The 15,424-nt window shown below is 36.2% G+C and overlaps 1 protein-coding gene across 1 annotated transcript in view; it reads left to right on the forward strand.

Annotated features, from left to right (window-relative positions):
* The first annotated feature begins 2,754 nt into the window (after positions 1 to 2,754).
* Positions 2,755 to 15,424, forward strand: part of ADK (adenosine kinase) — a 287,852-nt gene continuing 275,182 nt past the window's right edge. The window contains exon 1 of the mRNA XM_085312279.1: positions 2,755 to 2,827. Coding sequence (XP_085168405.1) covers positions 2,772 to 2,827 — 56 coding nt within the window. The 5' untranslated portion in view covers positions 2,755 to 2,771. The remainder of the gene's footprint in view (positions 2,828 to 15,424) is intronic.

The raw sequence follows: 15,424 nt of genomic DNA on the forward strand, positions 1-15,424 counted from the left end.
GTCAGAAAAGGCCAGTCACAATGGTGCCTGATTAAACTTGTTGAACTTTTTAATATGTGATTTGGGAAGAGATTGCTTAGACTCTTCCCATTTTGCTCAAAAAAGTATTTCTATCAAATGAAGTATCCAAAAAGAAGCAATGTGACTACAGTCTGCAGTACGAATGGGGAGGGTGAATTTTCCCCCTTTCTGAAATTCAATGTTAATATGTAGGGAAGCATGAAAGTTCTAGTACTATGGAAATGATTTAATTTAAACATCTAGCTGAAATCACTGATAATGTGGTGATGTCTCTATTAACTGAAAATACAAATCTAACTATTGGTGTATGTTAGATTGTTTTGAACTTATTTGCAAAACTGGGTTGAGTGTTAACAGTCTGTGCTTTTTTCCTCATAGAAATTGAATAGTTAATGTACTCAGGGTTGTGTGTGTGTTTGGAAAACTGTAAAATCCTGCTGCCTTACGTCTGGCTATGAGAAACAGCTATGATGAAGCTGGGAGGAGTTTGCCCAAAAGTTTCAGGGGATGTTTCTGCATGTCCTCTTACTAGTAAAATTGCTATGTTAGCTTTTAAAGCTTGCTATCCCAGATGATATGCTACTACAGCTATTTAGCATACTTGAAAGGGGATGATTATAAAATACTATGTGAGAAGGAAAAACTCAGGGATAAAACAGCAGCTCTTCTTTTATGTGACGTAAAGAACTGCCTGGATTAAACAGCCCTGAAAGAGCTGGTTCCTATGGCTCGTAAGTTCTTGGTAGAATCTGAAAATCAGGTAAATGTGGAATACAACAGTATACAGTTCTGGACATTTTGGACATTTTCTACATTCAGCAGTGTTAAAATTCTGACTTGTTGGTTCCTCCTCCTACAATACTCCTCAAGGAACCATTTTTAAAATGTAGAGTTTGTCTTGTCTGGGGGTTCCAGCTGCAGTCTCCTTTACCCTTACGTCCTTTTAGCTGTTATCTTTCCCTCCTCCCTTCCTCTAGCTATATATAACTTATGTGGTTATTTTGAACCGACTTACACGTTACCTTCTAAAAGGTGCAACACTTCCTCTCACATTGACAAAAATATTCAGTGAGTTGTACAGGTTTTTACTAAGCAGACGTTACCTTTTTTGATTAAGAGCGAGCTGCATTTTTAATTCTGATTTTCAGAAAGCAGTCTTCTCCGTAAGCCTGCCTGTTTAATGAAGTGTGCTGTAAAGGCCCATCTTCAAAGCTACAACAACAAAATAAGAAACTTAAAATGGTGCGTTGTGTTTTAATGTCAAGGATATGAATCATATTTGCCACTTCATCATTTCTGGACTTCAAAATTTAGCATTTACTGGAGGCTAATGTGACATCCTAAAGAGAAGAAGTTTGCGTACGTTTGGCAAATGGCTTCAAATTTGACAGATGGTTGCCAACTAAAGGGCTTTGCTAGTGATTATGAAAGGAAGTACACGACTGAGTTTCCAACTTCTGTTGGACACAACTCATGAGATGGTTCCATATCGTCCCCTTTCTGCTTGTATTGAATTCTTTTTTTTTTTCTTATCCTACTAGTTAGGAGTTAATGAAATGCATCATTTGGTGTGCAGATATCAGGTCAATAGAACACTCCTCTTGCTCTAAATGGGCCAAAACAATTGGAAACTCATTCACTTTCTTTGAAATTCATCTAACACTGTTATCTGTCTTTGAGCCTTTGGTTATTGAAGACTGTACTGTTACAGTAGTACTTTTAGAGGGATGGGGAAGGGAGAAATTGGGAAAATGCTTTCTTTGCAAACACTAGATAACTAAAAGATATAGCAGAGGGGGAGGCACATTTGGTGGTTTTAATACTGGAGCCACCTTTGGTGGGAAGCAGTGTTTGGCTTGCTGGTTGGAGCCAGCAGGTGTTAGCTTACCAAGGAATGTGATAGTTCTGAATGTAGTCTTGTGCAGCCTTGAAGGACAGCTGCATTTGCTCCTATTTATCCCTGAGCCATATATTTAATCTTTCGATATCACTACATTATCACCCAAGTACATGCTATTGAGGAGAAGGAAGTACATGATTTTTGAATGAATCTTAAAAAAAAAAAAAAAAAAAAAAACGAAGTGAGCTCTTTCAGCTGTGCCAATCTTTCTGTGATGTCTTGCTTTAATGTGGCAGAAGTCATATGGCGAATTTCAATTTGATTAAAAAAGCAAGTATGAACATTCTTACCAATGAACAGCTATGCCATTTAAGATGCCTAATTGACAATGCAGAATTCATACTCTGAATTTCAACTTGTTAAAACAGAATTAAATTCTTTAATTGCTGGCCGGTTGCATGGTAAACTTAGCTACTGACTCTGTTCAGTGAAGCTCTATAACCTGGTCTGATGCTCCCCCTGTCTAAAATCTGGTATTACAACCTGAATACAGTTCTTCAAAACTGCACACTGTGGCATGCAGCTTTAATTCTTTTTCTGAGTGGTGGATAGTTTAACAGACTATATACACTGTTATAGTCTTGACTACTACTGTTCTGTATATAGGTCACAGAGGATCAATAGTACTTAGCAGAGTAGTACTTCATTTGAATTTGACTGTCTGTTCATATGCCAGGAAGGCTGTCTTTTCTGTGCTGGGCAAAATGTGTAGTTTTGTTCTGTGCTGTATTCAGGAAAAACTCTTCTTCCTAATATCAAATGTCTTCAGTGTGTTATAGTAGGAACGATAAGGTAGTAGTAAACTAACTTGAAAATAACTTTTTCTTCCAGTGAAAATGTCCTGTTTGGAATGGGAAATCCTCTACTTGATATCTGTGCGGTGGTGGACAAGGACTTTCTTGACAAGTAAGTCCTGAAATTTTTTTTGTTTCATTTCCAGAATGATGCCTGTAAGTAAACACAGGGCTGCATGCTTGGGCAATGCTCTGTTTGCCTTGCTATCTGTGCAATTCGGGCCTTGTACTGAAAGAAGCTGACATTATATCAGTAATTTGATTGTTCCTGCTATTCAAAGCTGTGCTGTTGTTGTCAAGTAGCAACTTCAGTGGTCTTATACTGTGTTTTTGGTATTGGTTATTTATCATTTATTCTAGTCTCTGCATGCTGTCCTTCCTATCTCTTAATTGGAAGGAACTGTCAATGAAAGAAGCAACAAAAGTATTAACTTACTCGATTTATCAAAGCTTTTGATATGATGTAGGTAGTGCTCATGTGAATATTTGTACACTACTCTTAATGTATTATGACTGCACATCTCCCCCCACCCCCTTTCTTCAGTGATGACTTTGGGGCGGGCAAACCATTTCTACAACATGCCAGAAAAAGTTGTGCAAGTGTATCTTCATTTTTATTTCAATTTCAGTCAAGAGCAGGACCACTTGTTATCATGTGGTCTCTTATCTTGCTTGAGCCTAGATGTTATGCTACCAACCAATCACTGAATTGCTGTTTATGTGCTGCCAGTGGCATTAAGTTTACGCAGTCTCTGATCAGCGTATAGAGACGTGGCTCTTTAAGAGCTGTAAAACATAATTTGCTCTTTTAAATCCTTCTGCACAAGTTTTTCTTCCGCATGCTGCTCCATATCCCTAAATCAAGTAGTGAGTGAATAAGTTGATTTAATCTTTCAAAGTGTTCACAAATCTGTTTCGTGTTTAAAGTGTTAATCAATTTTTTCTTTACTTATTCTTTTAGTTACTAATGGGAATGCTGGATCAAGAATAAATTTCTTACCACTGAATAAAGAACAGCTGCAGAGCTTTTGTTTGTTTGTATGTGTATTGTCAGCCACAAATATTTTGCTTCAGTGCTTTAATAAAAGGCATAATTTGTTTCATAATTGACATTTTACCACTCAGGTTTTATTTAAAGGTGGGTTTAAGTGATAGCCTGAATATCATAAGCTGCAGGCAAAAGACAAAATTGTAATGGAATGTTTAACGTTCAAAAATGTATGGAAGTTAGAACCCTTGAGGCAAACTCCTGATTTCTGAAAAGTTAAATTATTCTGATTTAATTCTCTGCCGCATGTTTTCATTGAAATAAGTTGAAAACAAGGCTCTGAATGTAAGGTTTTTTTTTAAAAAAAAAAAAGCAAGCAAAGAAACAAACAAAAAAAACCCAGCATTCCCTGGTAATCTTTATAAATGTTACCATGTGAGTGGTGGTGGGAACTATCTTGCAGCAATTAAATTCTGCAGGAGAGTACATCATGCTTTTCACTGGACCTAAAATGCTTTGCAGAATTCCACTGATTTAAAAATCAGTACTCAAATCTGAGTCCTGTCAGACAAGTTAAACCATCTCCTTGAACAGTGTATATTCTGTGAGCATTTTTCTACTGCCAAATGCCTTGTAAGGTATTGCTTTATTTAAAACAGTAAGCAGTCCTCCAACAGCAGCTGCATAGGGGACCAGCTGATAGCGTGGTGACTGACAGTAACCTGGAAACTGGGAAGCCTGTTTACCTTCTTCATAAATTCTTTATTTTTCTTCTAGCTCTGTATTTGTGGGTGTGTTCACAGTAGTCCACTTTTACAAGTGAACATGCATGTTCTACTCCAAGCCAAACTAAGTCTTGCACTACTTCTGAAGTGGAAACCAAATCCCATGCTTCCTCAGCCTGTGCAGGATAGATAAAACTACAGATCTAGCTGTAGAATGTCTGCTAAAATGAAGATTCAGATTGTGGAGAGGTGTGAGGACATGGATGCTTCAGGACTCTGAAGCATTTGACAGAAATGGTTAATTGTAGCAGAAGCTGCCAGAGATGAATGGAGAATCTGGAGGTACTACTTAGCCTAGTGTCTCTGGGTTTTCTTGTCAAACAAGGCACGCATCCATCTCTAGCCATGTACTGTCAGCTCTTGGCATCTTGGTAATGATTAACTTTGTGGTGTCTGCATCTCACCTCTTCAACTGGATGGCCTTCTTAATGGGGCCATCAGACTGGATGGGATCTGGCTTAAAGTAGCCCAGAGGAAAGAGAGATTAGGTAAACTGAACACTTCAAGAAATTTATACGTTTAGCTTTTTCCACTGTTTCTGTTTGTTCAGCCTCCTCTTTTGTATAACCACTGCATTAAGAATGAATATCTTTATTCTGAATAAAGAACTTGACTTGATGTTGTAAATTTAATCATGATTTCCTGTCTGTGAAATAAGGGAATGTTAAAATTGGTCCTGCTAGCCAGATTTGTATTTTTTTGCAGCTGTTAACAAACAGAATGCAGATAGAAACAGCATGAAACTGTGCTGGAAGTCTTAGATGGTCCTTTTAACAGTATTTAAATGGCTACACTACATGTTGGAAGTAAACCTGAAAATGAATGCACCACACACTTTTACCCTTGGCAGATTTGAAACAGCTTGCCACCGCGCCATACTGGTTTAAGAAAACAAGCAATGGGGGGCTATTTTGGCCTTTGGCTGTTAAAATAGTCCTATCCTTTCTTTTAATATGTATTTTGGTTTAATTTGGGTTCCAAAGTCTTTTGTTCTCTGAGCAAGTTTAGGAAAACATTATGCCTTTCCTAGACCATTTGTGGGAGAGTTGGTCTTAATTTATATCATAGTAGGACTTGGTCATACTAGCTTTTCAGGCCATATCAGCAGCTTGGCATTGTATGAGCTATAGGAGCTTTGATCTCTATCAGGTAGTTATGCTGGGCATCACTTCTCATCTCTCTTCAGGGAGACAATCTGAAATAGTGTTAGCAATATTGGTTGTCCTGATGAAAGCTGGTAACATCCCAAATCTCTTCAGTTCTTGTTCACAGAGCTGGAGAGTGGTCTTGAAGCAAATATAGTCCTTTGCATATCCTTGGTTTTCTGAGTGTCTGTGTAAAGGAAATAGCAGGAATGTGAGAGTTTTTCTCTTACTTTTAGATTATGGCAAGTGAAAAGAATCTTTTTTATGCTCTAGTATGTAAATACTCGCTGAAAGGGGAAAAAGAGAAACAGACGTTTCCTGGATGAATTGCTAACTATACCTGTGTTAATCTGTGAAAGTAACTTTGTTTGCAGGTATTTGCTAAAGTTCTTGGCGTGATTTGTTTACTAGATTCTACCTGTAACAGTTCACAGAAATGATTCCTTTACCTAGGAGTAACTTAATTACACTAAATGCATTAAATTTTATAAAGCAGGCAAAGAAATTCTAATTAACAGGTCAATGACATTTTAAGGCTTCCTGTGGAAACTCCGAGTCTCTGAGTCTTTTAACTACTCTTATGTCCTGCTGTTAAAAGTTAGCAGGTGGCATCTGTCTCATTGCTATTTCTAGAAGAGTGGCACTTGGTTTTGCAAATGTTAAGTAAATGTCAAAAACTGCATTATATTTGAAACACTTAGGCTGTAGAGGTCTGCCCATTACTTATATTCTCTAGTGTACGTTCAGCAGCTGTAAAGCATGTCTTGGCAGAAGAGAGAAATCTCTTTGTTGTCCAGGAGTTTGGTATATAGCTGCAGGAACTGAAGAAGTAAAGAGAATGATTGACGATTTCTGGTTGACAGAATTATTATGATAGAGTTAGAACAAGTCAGAACGTCTAAATCTGTGGAAACCTTGTAGCTTCTCTAATTGGCCAATGAAAATGTGAGACAAATGTTATTTGTAATCACTAGTGGCTAAATAAATGTGTCAATATCTATCAGTCTGTGCCCTTAAAAGGAGTGGAGAAAGGGGGGAAATTACCATGTGTGCCCAATTTCTCACATCCAAGTTAAGGAAGGTCATTGCTATATTTCACTTTATTTCTGACTCCTGACCAGAGCTGTGATCTCAGTAATTGGGGTATGTTTACTAACCTTAGAGATTTGTATGCCAATTTCCATCGTATTTGACATCTCCAGGCTGATTACTTGCTGATGGGCATCATTGTCCAGAATTACAAGCTCCAAGAGTGCTATTTGATTTACTTATCAGTTGTAAAGCAGCTGAGTCTTTTTCTGTTTGTGTGGGATTTTTTTTTTCTTAAAATTAGGGATCTGTGAAAATCTTTGCCCAGTGTCACTTCACTGAAGATGCTCAGTAAAAATCTGTGGCTTTTAATGGCTTTCATGCAGTATATGCACTGCTCCTTAGTTCTCTTCCTTGACACTTGATGCTGTTGAAGTTCTGTAAATACAAAAGAATCACTCTCTGTAAGCTAAGTAGTGGGTTTTTGTTATTTTCACTCTTTGCTAGAAAAGTAGATTTTAAGAACTAGGAGAGAATGAATGGGGTCTTTGAAGTGTGCATGTGTTTTGGGGATGTTAGCGGTTAATGTATGAAAAAAGAATGTCGTCATACTGAAGAAATGTTGTAATTTTGATCTGTAAATTCACCAGTGTGCTATGGGTCTCCTGCAGTCTACTACCACCCTGTCTGCAGCATTGAAATTGGTGGGGTCATCACAGGTGATCCCATGATGCCTGGTTCCTCCCGGCCTGTCCTCACTGCGAAGTGCTGTTGATGGGTGACAGATGAATAAAGCATAAACTTTACTTTATGAGCAATGTTGGCATCTGGTAAATTAAACTTCCTTGTCTGGTGCTGTTTGAGTGTGCTTGCTGTGATATAAGTGAAGGAGATATGTATATTTCATCTTTTTCTCACTCTTGCGAGAATTTGAATTATAAATAAGGAAAAATGCTTACTTGCACTAAATTTAAGCTGGTCTGTATAGCTGTGCGTGTAGCCATTCTGCCATGTGTTATTCTCCGTATTTTTCAGCTTGTTACCTTTGCTGGTATCTAACAAACCTGTAACTTCCAATAGCAAGAATCAAAATATACTGCTCACACAGTTAATTATCACAAATCATCTGAGGATCTTAACAGCATTTAAAAAACCGTGAGTGAGTATGTTCCCCAAAATTGAGGTTTCAAAGCAATCTTAATGCTTCAGTACCCTTCCCTGAGAACAGATGCAGCCATGAGCTTGCAGGAGGACTAAGAAAGATGAGTGGTGATCCTGTAGTAGGAATCCTCTGCATCAGAGAATACGCAAGTCTAGGTGTGGACTTGACTGTCAGGTTTACTTGAAACATGTACAATTTTAAGCCTTTTCGGCTTCTCCTATGTGTTTAGTTTGACTTTGGGTGCCTTGTCAGCACTCCAGGGGACAGGTTAACAAGGTCTAGTATTGTTTTGAGTTGGGAGTTGTCTTGTCTATCTGTACAATGCAGAAAGTACTCAAAGTACCTAGTAGTAACTTAGAAATCTGTTGTCCCTGAGAAGCTACCTTTCATTTTTTGGAAGATAGTTTATTATAATGTTCCATGGTTTCAATAGTCTAAGCAAGATTGCTACTAAATAGTTTCTGTAGCATTGGCTCATTTGTTAGAGAAGCTGAGTAACTCAAAGTTTTATTATTACCCTTTGTTTTGAGTTGTATTTGTATAACTCTATTCAACTTATCTCGGAGTCTGAACATAAAATGTTGTTAATGATACTGTTCAGCCAAATTGCATCATCTGACTGCTGGTAAATTATAAAATTTCTATATTTGCTTACGAAAACTTAGAGTAATGACGACTGTCTTAAAGAGCATCTCTCAGTAGTAATGCCGCTATATGTTTGGTAGCATGCCTAGCAGTGTAATTAGGGCTGCTGTACTAAATGCTTCCTTCAAGCCTGTTAATGTCTTCTGCTATGCTTATGTAACTATGTTTAGGTTAAATGAAAAAAAGATTGTAATTGAGCTTCATTTTGAAGGGGCTGTGTGAAGAATCTGCCTGTGCAAAGACAAAGCCTTGCTGAAGGGGTTGCGACACTTTCAGAGTATACTGAGCTTATAACTACTTATAAATAGGATGTAAAACATGGATGAATATGAAATACTCAATTCTTACTATCTCTTCTCTTGTTGATATATCAAGTGTTTTCACTTTTTAAAATGTTTGCCTAGTAAATAAAACTGCAAATCATAACCTATTAGATACTTTGTTTTTCAATTTCTCCACACAACTTGCTAGTTTAATTACATGTCAGTAGGCTATGGCTAGTTTTTGGATTAATTGTTCTTCTTAGAATGACCTTGAGACATGTCTGACTGACACTCACAGCTTGTCTGTGTTTTCCCTCCATTCTCAAATAAAAACTTATTTAACAAAACTTTGGACGTTTATTTATTACAAGGCACATGATGAAATACTGGAATTTTAAACTGAGTTCTATTTGTCTAGTCTAAATATAACAAAGAATAAACAGCAAAGACCTGTCAGTGAAAGAGCCTTTTGAATTAAATAAGTTTTGCTGTTAAGTAGACAAGAAAAGTATTAGATTAAAAAGACCCTCGCTAAAAATATCTGTAATGAAAAATCTGTATTTCCCTACCACTTGAACTGGTTTAAATAAAAGGGTAAAACTCTTTCTTTGGAAGTGATGCTTGCTATTTGTGCCGAAAAGCTTTTTCATTTTAAAGTTTGCACAAGAATTACTCTTATTTAGAATACATTAGATAAAATCATTATTTAAATTCTGCAAATGGTTCCAAGCATTCTTTCCAATTCCAGGTAATAAGGTGTGATTCTAATATTGTTTTCCATTCTCATCCAGCTTGTCCAAACCAAAACTACCACCTGCACAAGAAAGGCTAAAGACTTATTTCTGGTTACTGTAGAATGTAGCGTTTCATCACTCATGAATTGCAGATTAGAAAAGTCCAATTAAAAATTAACAATCGGCATTGTCAGCTTTTTGGCTTTTTTAACTGTAGATGAAATCGATTTGTTATTGAAATGTCTTTTAAGAAAAGAGGACTTTTAAATAATATTTTAAAAGTCTTTGGAATTCCCTTTTTTAAAAAAAATTCAAATTTTAAAATTAGATTTTTTAACTTGACCTAAAGGAAGTAAAACAATCAAATACTAATGAACATTAAAATGCATTTAATTTGTTTTCTCGGTAGCTTTTCTTCACCAGATGAGAGAAATTCCATCCTCCTTTTCTCAAAATGAAATACTCATTTTTTAACATTTCTTCTTTGCAACATAATTTCATCATTCCTGAACAGCATGCAAATATGTTAGTGTTACTGTTAAACGTAACTGAAGTTACGAGGTGCTGATGCTACTGTTGATCCCCAGTATGCTGCTCTTGTGCTGTCCTTCACCTAACCACGTCCCGGCCTGCTCTGTGCTTTGCCTCTCCTTGTTGTCTTCCTTTTTGCAGCGTTAGACCTACGGTCTCTGCTGCAGCCACAGGGGAGAGGGTGGAGGCAGGCTGTGTTTCTCTCTTAATTGCTAGTGTTCTTGCTCTTCCAGAGTCGAGGGCTGGAAAAGGATAAACCTGCTATTCAAGTTGCTTTTGTTGTTTTGAGGTTGGTGTTTTTTCTTTTTTCCTGGTGGTTGTGGAGGACCTTCTGTATTCCAAGCTTCCGGAGAAAGACCAAGCCTGCGTTGGAGGTTTCAGGATGTTGTGAGGCCTGAAGTTCTCTAATAAATTCAGATTAAATGCAGAGCTGGGGAGAAAGATCCTTGATTTCGTGAACCCTTGACCCTCCTTTTAATAGGATTAAGAATATCTCAGTGAGAGTATTATGGTTTCTTATTTTTAGTAGATACGAGATTCAGGTGCTAGTTCATCAATCAGTAGCGAAGCAGTTACAGTGCTATATGTCCCGGTATGTCATTAGATTCTTAATTTGAGCCTATGCCAAATCCTATAAATCACTGTTATGTCTTCTACTGCAATTCAAAAATTGCACTCAGAAATGTTCTGTGTAAGCCTGACTTGATTTTAGCATACAAATCGTCTTCCTTAATTCCACTTAAGATGTGTGGGTATATGTTTGTCTTATTATCAGATGAGGAATAGGGAGCCATGGCTGTGGAATTCTGTGTGATTACTTTTTCTGCTTGCTCTAGTAATGCTTTTTTTCTCTATAATTTCTTTTTAATAGGAAAAATAAGAGGGAGAAAGTTTTTGTTTTCCCCCTTGTCCTGAAATGGCAGCAAAACTAATTGTTTCAACAGGAGCATCGGAGATGCACATGAGATTTAAAGCATAAAGGGAGCATATGACGGTCTAATACGATAAACTGTAATATATGAACAGTAACAAGAAATTGTTGAACTATGCAGTGCGTGGTTTACAATCCTTGTATAGTTGAAGCTGGTTGAGTATTAAAAACTCCCTTCTTCATCTTGGTGGGCTTTTTGCTTTTTTCTTTTTAAGGAATGGGAGCTTTCTGTTGATAGGAAATAGGCAGTAAATATTACTCTAAAACTGTACTATTGATCTATCCAAGAAATCACTTATTGCAGAGGTTTATTATCTGGGAATTAGCTATCTTTGTATATAAAAAAGGAAAAAAAAACCCTTGGTTTGCAAAATCCTTTGCTTTTTACTGTAGTAGCTCTTGTTCTAGAGGCATTCCTAACATATTAGTTAATGCAAACTGTAGAGTTGCATCAAGGCATTCTGTCATTCAAATGTTTATTAATAAAAAGATGAGTAAGTTGCTTTAGTAACTGCTAGCTTTCTTCTGTTTCAAAAGCAGCAGCTATGAGCCCCTGCTTTAGCCCAGGAGGTCTGAGGCATAGCTGACTTCTGCTTCCAAAGTAAGACGATGCTAAATATTTATGCAGATTGCTTAAAAAATAATAAAAAAAGCCCAGGAACTCTATGAAAAGAGATATTTTAAGTTTCATTTTTTTGCTGACTCACAAGATTAGAAATGCTCCAAATACCACCTTCTGCACCCAGCTCTGGGACAAAACCGTTACGCAACCGAAGTAGGAAACTCCTTTGGGCATAGAGGACAGGAACTGCCCTTCCTCCTCTGCCAGAGCCCGGGCTGAGCTGGGGCTTGCAGCTACAGCCCTGGGTGAAGAGTTAAGATACAAAAAGCACAGCAGCTATGCTAGAGGCAACAGGGAGGAAGCAGTTCTTCTCAGAAGCCATAATTGCTTTTTCTTGGTGTGTCTGATCCTCTGGTGGCAGCAGAATAAAGAGTTCAGCTCTCAAGGACTCTTCCCTGAAACTCTGTCTTGGTGTTGCTGCTTCATTTTTTAGAATGAAATTAAAATTTTCAGTGCAGTAAAGAAACCTGTGCTATTTTCCATGGGCTACTTCTTTTTTAGTAAAGATAACACTTTTAGCACAGCTGGAATTTTATAACAGCAACACCTGTCTCTGTATAGTTGCCTGTATGCTGTCATAAGGGTGAAAATCATTTTTAGAGAAGACAAATTAAGGTGTGTGAACTCCTTGATGATTCTCTCTCCGATCTGCTGTAAGCTGAACTGTCCTGTAACAAGTGCTCGTGTATGGAAACAGACGGGAGAGCAACCTGGATTTCAGGCAGCTTAAGGATTCACTTAGATGGCAATAGAAATCTGGAATTGGTACTTCTACCTAACCTAACTAGCACAAACAGAAAGGTATTCATTAAGTTGTGTAACAGCAAAATAGACTACATCTTAAGCCTTTTTTAAAAAAAATCTTCTAAAATGTATAAGATCAGCTGTTAGTTTAGTGATGATTTCTAAACCAAGCAGTGTATTGTAGATTTTAAATATGATATACTTTTGCTGTGTGAATTATGAAAAGATCAATTGCTCTATGAATTTTTTTCCCTCTATTAATAATGAAAAGACCAGTTATTAGAATGTCTTAAATAGCATCTTACAGCACAGCAGTCACAAGATTTGGTACAATCTCAGCACTTTCATTATTTTCCTTTGGGGGAATTTATTGCTTGAAAGTAACGTTCTGGACTGACTTTGCTTATGTTTTCTTGACTGGAGAATAATTGATCTTATTGATGTGTTATTAATTGCTTTTATTGATGTATTTATTTTTAATAGAGAATATTGAAATAATTTTGTTTTAGAAATTCTGTTTTAATTTTTCTGTTGGAGGGGGAAAGGCAACAGATCTAGCCTGGGCACAAAGTTGTAATTCAGTTATGAAATGTATTTCTTTCTGATGAAGCCTAAACTGTTAGTTATTTGTAATAGTGTAATGTCACTACCTTTTGTTAGTTTATCCAAGATATTAATCTGTATTTTATTGAAGCAGTAGAGTCTGAACTTCAGACAGATATCTAATGCACATGGCTTTTCAAGTGTGCCTTCTTCTTAGAAGTAATAGTGAAGATCCATTTTCAAGCTGAAGGAAGCTCTCCTCAGTAGCTCACAGTGCTGTTAGTGTATGGCATGCACGCTCTTAATTTAGAAGAAATCATTAAAATAATCTGTAGATATAGATGACTCTCTGAAGGTCGTATTCACATCTGCACTGCTCCACTTCCCCCAAATGATCTTTTGTTTCAGTTTCCTTGTCAAGAAGAGCTCCTTCTTACGCACAAGTAAGGTATTTGTCTGGGGAATTTCAGTACTAGTGGTGATAAGATCTGTTGTTCAACTGGTAAAAGTTGGTCCAAACAGTAAGTTTAAAAGTGATAATAGCAAGTGATCATGGCTAACTAGGGAGAGAAGCTGCTCAGGAACCCTTCAGTTTTTTGCTATCTAGATTATGTACAAGTTAATTGCTTTTTGAGATTTTATGCAAATTAAATTTTAATTCAAAATTATGGCGCTTGGTTGGTGTTTATAATTAATTATAATATAATGTTTATAATTAATTATAAACATTTATAATATATAATATAATGTTTATAATTAATTTAGTTACAAACCAAAGTTTATATATTTGTTTGAAGAAAATCAATACATACAGGTTAGATTAGAGTTTGAGAGCAGAGACAATACAACATGATAGATGGATTAAAGATGTAGTTTATATATAGAATGCTTAAAGGAGTAATATTAAAGAAATACATAAAAGAGTTCAGTCTATAAGCTGAACAACCTACAGTTCTGCACAAAGTTAATTAAATAATATTTTATTACGTAATAAAATTGTGAAAAGTCAAACAGATATAAATGCTGCCAATGTAATGAGTAGGGAAAACAGACTAAGAATTCCAGAATAAAAGGTAGACTGAGGTGACTTACTTTTAAAAATAAATCATTTTAAAATGAAAATAAGACCAAGGTGCTTGCAGTCAAATATTTCCAAAATTACTACTGCAAAAACATTTTCCTCTACATATGTGCTCTAAGTATTTAGACATGGTACATTTTTGGTTCACTAGTTTATCATTAAGTTATTTTGACAAGGCCACTGCTGTATGCTTCAGCCTAGAATGATGGGGTTGACCCTATTAAATGACCATAGTTTTCCTCAGTCTAGTAGTTAACAAGCTTTGAACTTTCCTGGCTTTCTTAATCCATTTTAATCATTTAAACCTATTATTGTTTTGACTTCAATTTCAAAAGCTGTTTAAATCTGTCTTACAATATTAATAGCTGCTTAAAGTCCTGATTTCCTAGCATACCATCAGTGGGGAGTCTACTTTATTGCACCAAATCATTTAGGAACAGCTATTTAGGAAAATGTGGAATCAAGAGGNAAAAAAAAAAAAAAAAAAAAATGCCTAGTAATGTTTATATTTAAATTAGATACCATATCCATGCAAGAAACTGAGAAACAAAGTACTTGTAATTTATTTGTAACATCGACAAATGTATTAAAATGCATTTTTTTTTCTTCAGGTTTTAGAAGTGTAATTTTAAATTAAATCTGTGTTGAAATTTAAGATCTGTCTTCTGTTTTAATAATAAGTATCATAGTAAAAAATCCTTCTGGTAATATTTTTGAGGTCTCTTTCAGCCAGAAATCTCAGAAGTTTTTTTTCCGAAAACCAGAGATATTTATGTAAGATGTGATGCAGTCCAAATAAGACTCCAGTCATACTAGTACACAGGAACTAGGAAAGACTTCATTTTTGGAAAAATGAAAATGCCAGAAACTTCTCCATGTGTTTTCCAGACATCAGTGTGGCTTCAGTTTCTCAGTAGTGACATTATTTCTATTTCAGTAGCAGTGTTTAAAGTCTGGAAACTTTTATAAATGAAAGAACCATGGTCTGTGGTTTGAGTTGAGTTTAAATTCTTTAAGAAGGTGCTGTTTTGATAAGCAGTGTAATTCGCTACCAGGGCAGAGCCACCTTTTTTTTTTTTTTTCTTTTCCTAGCTGGACTTGATTCTTTCTTTAACTATGAAAATTCACTTTCTTTTCAACAGTCTTCAAACAGAAGCATCTTAACTTTCTTGTATTGCTGGTTTTCCTTGTCTCTTTCCCATTATGGCTAGCATGTGCTTTATTCCTACCTACATTTCTTTCTCGTAGGTTACGATTTTTAACTCCATGTTATTCTGTACAGATTTACAGGATTAAGATAGAGGGGAACAAATTAATTACTGAAACTGATTCCTTATCTGGTTGTTTTTGCTGTGCTCCTATTTCCATATTAAACTAGTTCATTGACATCTTTACTCTTTGACATAAACTAGAAGCTTGTGTTGAGTTAGTTGTGAATTATGACCCTGCCCCCACCCTCAGATTACAATTTTGTGGGCTGCACTTTACTCCAGTCTTTATTTGTAT

The sequence above is a fragment of the Rhea americana genome, unplaced genomic scaffold, assembly GCF_003343005.1.
Source record: "Rhea americana isolate MKP2758 unplaced genomic scaffold, rheAme1 scaffold_36, whole genome shotgun sequence".
Classification (NCBI taxonomy): Eukaryota; Metazoa; Chordata; class Aves; order Rheiformes; family Rheidae; genus Rhea; species Rhea americana.